Raw genomic sequence first — 8,338 nt, 5'->3', positions numbered from 1 at the left:
ACAAACACAGCTCATAAATGCCTCCCACTACTCACAAACAGCCCACTACTCACAAAAAAGCCTTAATCTCAAAGTTAATCTCATCCCACTCACTAAAAACAGCCCATATTGTCTCATTTATGCCTTATGAACACACACCTACCAAAATCTTAGTTTAATACTTGCTGCACTAAGCTGGGATCCCTCTCTCCCTTCACACCATGCCAATTAATCCTTTCCCTCTTCCCATGGAACCTTTAGTTTTTACTTTTTATTTTACAGTTGAAGGATATAATGTATATGTAACAATCGAACTTTTCCCTCACATTGATGTAATGATGGCTGAAAGTACAATGAACTCCCTTAACCAAGACATGCAAGGACCCCCAAGAGTTAACACATTCCTAAATTTATTTAATCATTGACCATTGGACTGTTTAAATCTTTTTTTCTTTTTTTTTTTCCTGGACTAAGTGTAATTTTACCCTTACCACTAGAGGTTTTATTTCACTTGAACTATCAGACCAGGACCACTAATGTACTAATTAAGTATTGTAACGTGTTTTTCATTGGGCTTTTTGTTGTTGTTTTGTCAAATGCAGCCTTAGTTTCTTGTTTAGATAGGCTTTGTCATCACACTGAAAGCCTTTGGATACCATCTCAAGAGCCTATAGTAGAGTTTCGGCTTGGCTTCCCAACATCTTAAATAGAGGCATCAATTTCCCCCTCGACAACTGGAACTCAAGTCTTTCCATAAAGAGTGTTTGTTTTTTAGACCCCTTAAAAACACAATTGGATTAAACATAGTAAATTAGCTAAGTGATTACTTAGTTCAAATTTCAGATTTAAGTTAACACAATCATATAATCATATCAATGTAAAGTGCGGAATATAAAGAACACAAAAATATGATGACCCAGGAAACCAAACCGGTAAAAACCTGGGAAGGATTTAACCTAGCTATTCTCAAAGTAAACCTGAATCCACTATGAAAGAATCGAAGTTTTACAATAGAACTTAGACCACTAACATCCTATTGCTACCCACCAGTAGAAACTTACTAACACGACCACGTGTAAGCTCCGAGACCACGGACTTCTTCTTTCTTGGATTCTCTAGCAAATACAAGCACACCCGCTTGTGTTTCTTTAAACTCTTTAATGCAACAACTGAATCAATTACCAAGTTCTTGACATAGTCTTGAATCTTGGAAACCCTAAATGTGTGTGAAGGCAACCACCTCTTGATCTCACACAAGATTCACACACACAGCATAATGGACAATAAAAAACGTGGCTAGGGTTTTTCCTTTTATACTTAAGACAAAATATAAAACTCTACACGTCATATGGGCTTGGGTTGAGTTGGAAGAATTTTGCAGAAAAACATTCTGCCCGTGTCTCGATCGATCGAGTCTAATTCTCGATCGATTTAACCAGACAGAATTGCACAGTAAATTCTGCAGTAACTCGATTCCAACTTTACTTAAAACACATATACTTTGAGCAAATCTAAACAAGACTAAAACCTATTTTGATCATGGTTTGCAAACATTATAAATTAGAGTTCTAATACAATTAGTTCATAATCCTTAGAACCTAACAAAGAGATTTCTGAACTTGGACATTGGGTTTTATGCATTTTTCTGAATCTTTGATTTGGTCCTTAAGAAAGTAAAATGAAGGAAGAAGAAGAACTCGTAGAACGCAAAAATCGTCTCTCTTAGACTCGAGTTCTCAAAGAAATCGAGTTTGTTAAGGTCGAAACCTAAGAGCAAAATCGAGTTCCTTAAACTCGAGATGTTAATTTCCTAAATAGTTTGAAAACATTGTTAACTAACGAAATTGTTTGAGAATTTGTGTTATTTTCCAATTTTTCCCAACTAGAACCCATGAGTTTCAACTTTCAAATGCTTAAGGTTTGTGTCAATCTTTGGTCTGAGTTTCTTTCCTTATCTAACTCCTCGTAAGCCGATTTCACTTCATCCACCATGTTCTTTACCGTTATCGACTTCCTCAGACCTCAATTGACAACGCTTCTAGGCTGAGTTCTTTTTCCAAGTGCACTTAGGCCTTCAGCTAATGTGGAATGGGCCATAGTGCAGTTGTCTAAGTTGAGTCCATTTGCAATGAAAGTGGGCCATTGAATTTGGAGTTATTATGTCAAAGGATGTGTAGCTGGGGATTATTGGGCTTAAATGGGTTAACATTCTTCGTATCATTTTAAGAGAAAGCTTAGGGAGTTAGGGGTTATACAAACTATTTTTTTTTTTCACCCAAAAAAAAAAAAAAACTACAATTTTTAAATTAAAAAAAACAAATAATAATAAATATGAAAGGTTCTCAGTTTCGCTCTTAATAGTTGCATTTGTTTATTTTCTTCCTCTTATTATACACTGATAATATGAATAGTTATGATTTAGGGGGGGGGGGGGGGGGGGGGGAAAGAAAAATTTCTTATGTTTCTATTTTTTGGATAATTTGATACTTATAATAGGAGAAGCCGTGTGGGGATTTGTGTTAAACCACGAGCTGTTCTATTACACCTTAAAATCAATTGGTGATAAGAAAGTCACATTCAAGTCTTTTATGAACTTTGTCAAAAAAAAAAAAAAAAAAAGTATTTTATGGAGTTCCACATCACGCCTTGTGGGCTTGTTTTTAGAATGGTTGTAAGGAGTTGAATTGAGATTTCTCCAATGGTTTGAAACTTGGATATTTCCTTTAGAAATACTAAGATGTGCCAGTTGAACTATAAAGTTTTTGACAAAAGAATATTTGTATTGGATTTGGGCATTGAACACTTTCTTGTGTGTGTGTGTGTGTGTCTATATATATATATATATATATAGAGAGAGAGAGAGAGAGAGAGAGAGAGAGAGAGATTTATAACGTTCATTCCATAATATTACTCTTTATTAATAGACCAAGATGCCAATAAGCTTCTTTTAGTATTTAAATCTAGATTCCTTACAAAAATCTTTACCAATTGAGATAACCAAATTTTTATTTATTTATTTATCACTAAATTATTGTTTTTGTTCTTAAAGTTTGCATGAATTTAGTTTGTCTTGCCTAACTTTTTAAAAAGCTTTTTTCTAGTAGTTTAACGATGAAAATGAAAAAAAAAAAAAAAAAATCCCAATTGTTATAGAAATTAAAAAAAAAAAAAAAAAAACTAAGGACATAATTAAGATAAAATGTAACATTTTCAATAATTTAACTATGAAATGAAGTTCATACAACTTTAGGGACAAAAATAATATTTCATTTTATTTTTTTATTTTGGGAGATGGTTAGAGGTTAGAAATACTTTGCATACTACATTTGGTCAAAGATAGGATAAGATCGAAAATGATAGTATATGAGAATTTACGTTATAGTGATTCAAGGCCCATCTTTGCAGTTTGCACTCGTCGGTAATGTTAATGGATGATATAATATTTCCTGTTTCTTCTTTAAATCTGGACTTCTTGAGTCCCTTGACACAAAGACACACACGCAAGTACAAAGAATAATTCATTAACAAAATCGATGTCATATTCAGTAAATCTAATACAGATAGGGTGCTTTAGATGCTTATGAATCTTAACCCATTAAATATATCAATCTAATTTTCAGGACGGTAAGTCGGGGTTTGAACTTTGAAGTTTTTTTTTTTTTTTTGAAAAGAACTTTGAAGTTGATTTGGACTATATAAGTGGTCAAATCTCGTTCAGACTTTGCTTTTGGCTTTTTTACATAGCATTTTGTGTCAGCACTCAACAGTTAACTTTTTGTGTCAGATGTCTTATGTGAGATAAAGCCACAAAGGGAGCCACAGTTGTGAGAGTTTCTTTGGTTTTTTATTTGTTGGATTTTGGGTTCAAAATTAAAAGATTGATATCTTCTGCGAATCTGTTTTCTTTTCTATGCATTTTTTTTTTACTAAGTTTTTGTTTGTCTTCATTGTTTAGAGAAGAAAATGGGAGTAGTTATACGTATAGGCATTATAATATGGACCATCATAATGCTGGGCTTAAATACAACTTTGAGGACTCCAAAATGTTTGATGGTGTCGGATTTGATTTTCTTTTTCTTTTTTGGTATTGGTGGGTCAAATATAATAAAATTTTTGGTTTTTATTTTTATTTTTTTTGGTATTGTTAGTGGACTAGTGGGTCAAATATAATATAAAAAAATTCTTTTAAATTTTGTCTTACTAATAGATCAAGACAAAATTCCAAAGAAGAAATACCGAACAGATAAGCAGGTATAATTTAGACTGCAATTATCAAGACAAACAAAATAATGCAAACGTTTATCTTTCAGGTTGATTTCTTAGAAAACTCTTGGTCATTAAGGAGGTGTTTGGTAGAGTAGTTTGAGAAAGGTTGTTTGTAGTTTCTTGAAATACGTGTAGGTGAAAAAGTGTGTAGAAATGTATGTATTATTGGTTAAAATGTGAAAATGTGAGTTTGAGATTGCTGACCAAACAGGCCCTAAGATTTTGACAGGAATTCTGACTTTTGGTTCTGAAATGAGGAATTCATTTGGAATTGGTTTAACTACCATTTTTGTTCACCAATGTTTGCCTTACATGTCAAAATGATTCTTGACGTTTTAAATATGTTAGTGTAGTTTTTAACGTTTCTAATATCGTGTTACAATAGTCTCTATTGTTAAGAGAGAAAAAAACTAACGTGGGTAACAATGATATTATTTTTTATGCTGCTTAAACTACCAAGTGAACTGCCACGTGATTTTAATTTTTAACTAAACTAAAGTCTTAAACACAGTTTTACTCACAACTGTAATTTTAAACAGCAGTACCAAACCAAAAATAATCTACAAGCATAGATTCTTATTTTTAAACGCATATGTGCATATGCTATAAACAGGATAGTGATATGTCCATGTCCCTTGGAAGTTGGAAGGAGCAATGCCCTCCATTCCTAGGGCGTCATCCACTGCCCTCCTTTTGACTCCTATCTGAAGTTAGCATGGTCTCCCCTTCATTTAGGGGAGCCCATCCATCAATAACTCTAGCATTCAAGGAAAGAACTACTCTTCAGATGAACCGCCCTTTGTTTCGACTTCTTCCATAGGTGCTCTAATATGTTTTTCTGCGGCCTACAACAATGAAATTTCTGTATTACACAACATTTTAGGGCTAGTTTCCCTCAAATATTTAAGCATGAATGGCACTAAACAGCCATATTATTAACATAAATAGGTGACAAAGGTTAAAATAAAAATTTTGAAATGTAAAGGACTCATACCCGCATTCTTAGGAGCTATACCCATGTTTTAAAACACGGCTGTAGACCTGTTTTTTTGTAATGTAAACCCTAAACTTTAAGAACAAAACTATATTTTAATCATGATTTTAAGATTTGTAGTTCAAAATGGGTTTCAACTTGAATTGAGAAATTGGAAAAATAAAGGCAATTAAACATATTGTGGATTTGGGTGCGTCCGTAGATGGGCGATTATTGGCGTAGGGAAGAAGCAGGAGATCCATTAGTCCCTTCAATTGGACAGAAAGGGACATGCCCTCATGTCTGAAAGAAACCGTTAGTGGGAGATCCAATTGGGCAAGAGAGAGACATGGTCATCTTTTTCTAAAGCCACGATCAAGAATAAAAACACTGATTAGTTGTTATCCATCCAGAAAAGAATACACAAGTTGTCAATAAAAAAATGAAACAAATGGTACATATAATTTTCCTCTCAGGGTATCATTGCCTTGTCCTTGCTTTGTTAGTGGTGTGAAACCAATAAAAAAACACAGCAAGTTAACAAATCACAAAGCAGAGAGAGTATTATAAGTCATTACATATTAGAAAACTATGTAAAAACAACAAAACAAAAAAGTCATTGGAATGATTTATAAAATAGGGAGTTAGTGCAAAATCGCACGCTGATGTGTGCTCTTTATGGATTAGATCGAGTATGCTTGTTCTTCATAAACAATATTAATATTTGATCCTTCAAAGGTGGTACATGATACTGGTGTGAAACCTGAGAACAAAATATGGGGAGTAACTAATTATGATTTTATTTTTCTTTCTGGTTGGCATGTATAAGGCCAATTGTGAATACAAAGGCAAAGTTTTTTTTTTTTTTTTTTTTAAATAATCGTCAACAATAATAAACAGATTTTCCATGTACCATTCTAGACCTCAATAATTGATGTAGCTAATAGACATGATGATGCAATTAATTACAATCCCATCTTTACAACTTTACAAACAACGGGATTTATTACTAGCACTCTCGGCTAGATCTAAGCTCTAAGTCTAACCCCACTATGATTCCCAATCTGGACAAAATTGTGCTCCAAAATAAGATCAAACTGAGACAATAGAAACCCAAAACCACAAAAAAGGAAAAAACAAAGGAATAGTGACACTAGCTAGAACAAGGAAAAAAAAAAGGTTGAAATGATTCACCACGGACTAGAAACTCTCAGGTGAGCTTATGCTTAAAAGCTCCTCTAAATATTCAGTTCCCAAGTCCTCAAATACCACCAGATTTTGTGACTTCACTTCTTTCCCTTTACTTTTCCTTGTCATTGATTTTCTTCTCATGGAGTGCCTCCTCTTTAGTGCAACAACTGGTGAGCAACCTTCTTCACATCTGTACTTCATGTCTTGTAGTGACTCCTTGACCACTTCAACTGGAAAATTGAGCACAGCTAAGGAACCCCTCATTGAAAATGCAGCTTGATCATATGCTAGAGCTGCAGCCTCAGCACTATCAAAGGTTCCGAGCCAAACCCGGATGCCATGCCTAGTTGAATCCCTTATCTCTGCTGCATATTTACCCCATGGCCTCCTCCTAACTCCTCTATAAGCCTTCTCTTTCTCACATACTTCTTCTTGGACATTGGATGTGACTTCCTCTTCCTTAACTATGCCTATGGAATTGTTTTCTGATGTTTCTTTGGCTCCCTCGGCTAGGACATCTAGAAGTAGCATTTCTTGGGAGTCATCAAGGTTGAAAGGAAGGGAATTATGGTGGAAAAGAAGTTCATCCCATGAAAATTCTCCGAATGATGATTCTTGGGAGAAATCTGAATTTGGGTGTTGGTAGAAATAAGTCTCCATGATGGAATTGAAGTTGGGTTGGATTTCTATGCTTTGTTGAGACTTGGTATATTGTACTTTGATGTGGGTAGCAACTTTGTGTTTTTTTTTTTTCTTTCGATGGGGGATAGCAATTTTGTTGGTGTAACAAGATTTGAATACCCAATCCTATATATACCCAAAGAAAAGAGAGGCATTGAATGAGAAAAGATCTAGATGGTAAAGATTTAAATAATTAAAATGATTAAATTAAGGAAAGTGAAAAGTAAGATTATAGGCCAAGGAGGATGTGTTGTCAAAAAAAAAAAAAAGGCCAAGGAGGATGTCCTAAGATTTTAGCATAATTGAATGCAACTGTTCTATTAATCACCACATATTTTTTCGTTGTGATGTGTTTGAATTAACCACGTGCGTCAAATGAGCCTGGCGGCGAGCTTGGACCCATTTTTGGTGACCTCATTCTGATAGTGTCATGTATTTTTGCCTTGTCTGCATATATATATTTCCTTTTCAACAGTACTTTTCAGTTTTCACCCCAACCTCTCAAAATTAGAAAATTAAAAAGGACATTACTCACTACTCACTGACCAAATATGGGTGAGTTTCATTAAGACTTTTTCTTATTTTTTCAGTGTGTTAAAATACTTAGTATTAAATAAAAAAAATAAAAAATAAAAAAATGGGTAAATTTCACATTGAAAAATGAGTATGAATTAAAGGGGTTTAAAGCCGGTATTGTGAATTCAAGAGTTAGGCCCTTTTGAATATACACCACTGTCAATTTCTTTAAGACCTTCTCTCCTCTTCCCCATGTGTGTTAAAATACTTAGATTCTCAACCAAAAAAAAAGACCAAAAATGTGATTACTAGTGTCATGTTACCTTTTTTCTTTTTTAATAATTTGAATTGGACACCTTAGCCCTAGAAATTAAAGTAGATTTTGTGTAGAAGGGGCTTCTAAAATCTTAATGATGTTTTTACAGCATGGTAAAAGAGATTCGAGCTAGGAGCTAGCTTATCATTATGCTTTTTTTATCACAAGCGGGGAGGAGGAATTCCAATCCAAGTTCTCCTAATGTGAAAAAAAAAACTAGTTAAAGTCGTTAAGGCATAAGACTCCGAGTAAGTTCACCACTATACTTGAAGATGTTAGAATCGTTAAACAGAATAGTAAGCTTAGTAACAAATACTCAATTATTGACATGATTTGTTATGATTGATATGCATAGTAAAAGTGATGTGAATGGATTTCCAAAAAAAAAAAAAATGGTGTCACTATTCACTAATAGA

General features: G+C 33.8%; 1 protein-coding gene across 1 annotated transcript; it reads right to left on the bottom strand.

Annotated features, from left to right (window-relative positions):
* Window positions 1–6,101: 6,101 nt before the first annotated feature.
* Window positions 6,102–7,264, bottom strand: LOC126698419 (ethylene-response factor C3-like). The gene has a single exon (XM_050395627.1). It carries the CDS (start codon window positions 7,067–7,069, stop codon window positions 6,419–6,421), a length of 651 nt encoding a protein of 216 aa, XP_050251584.1. The 5' UTR covers window positions 7,070–7,264; the 3' UTR covers window positions 6,102–6,418.
* Between the last annotated feature and the right edge of the window lie 1,074 nt (window positions 7,265–8,338).

This window comes from Quercus robur, chromosome 9 (genome assembly GCF_932294415.1).
Source record: "Quercus robur chromosome 9, dhQueRobu3.1, whole genome shotgun sequence".
Taxonomy (NCBI): domain Eukaryota; kingdom Viridiplantae; phylum Streptophyta; class Magnoliopsida; order Fagales; family Fagaceae; genus Quercus; species Quercus robur.
This window is presented reverse-complemented; position numbering and strand designations above follow the sequence as displayed.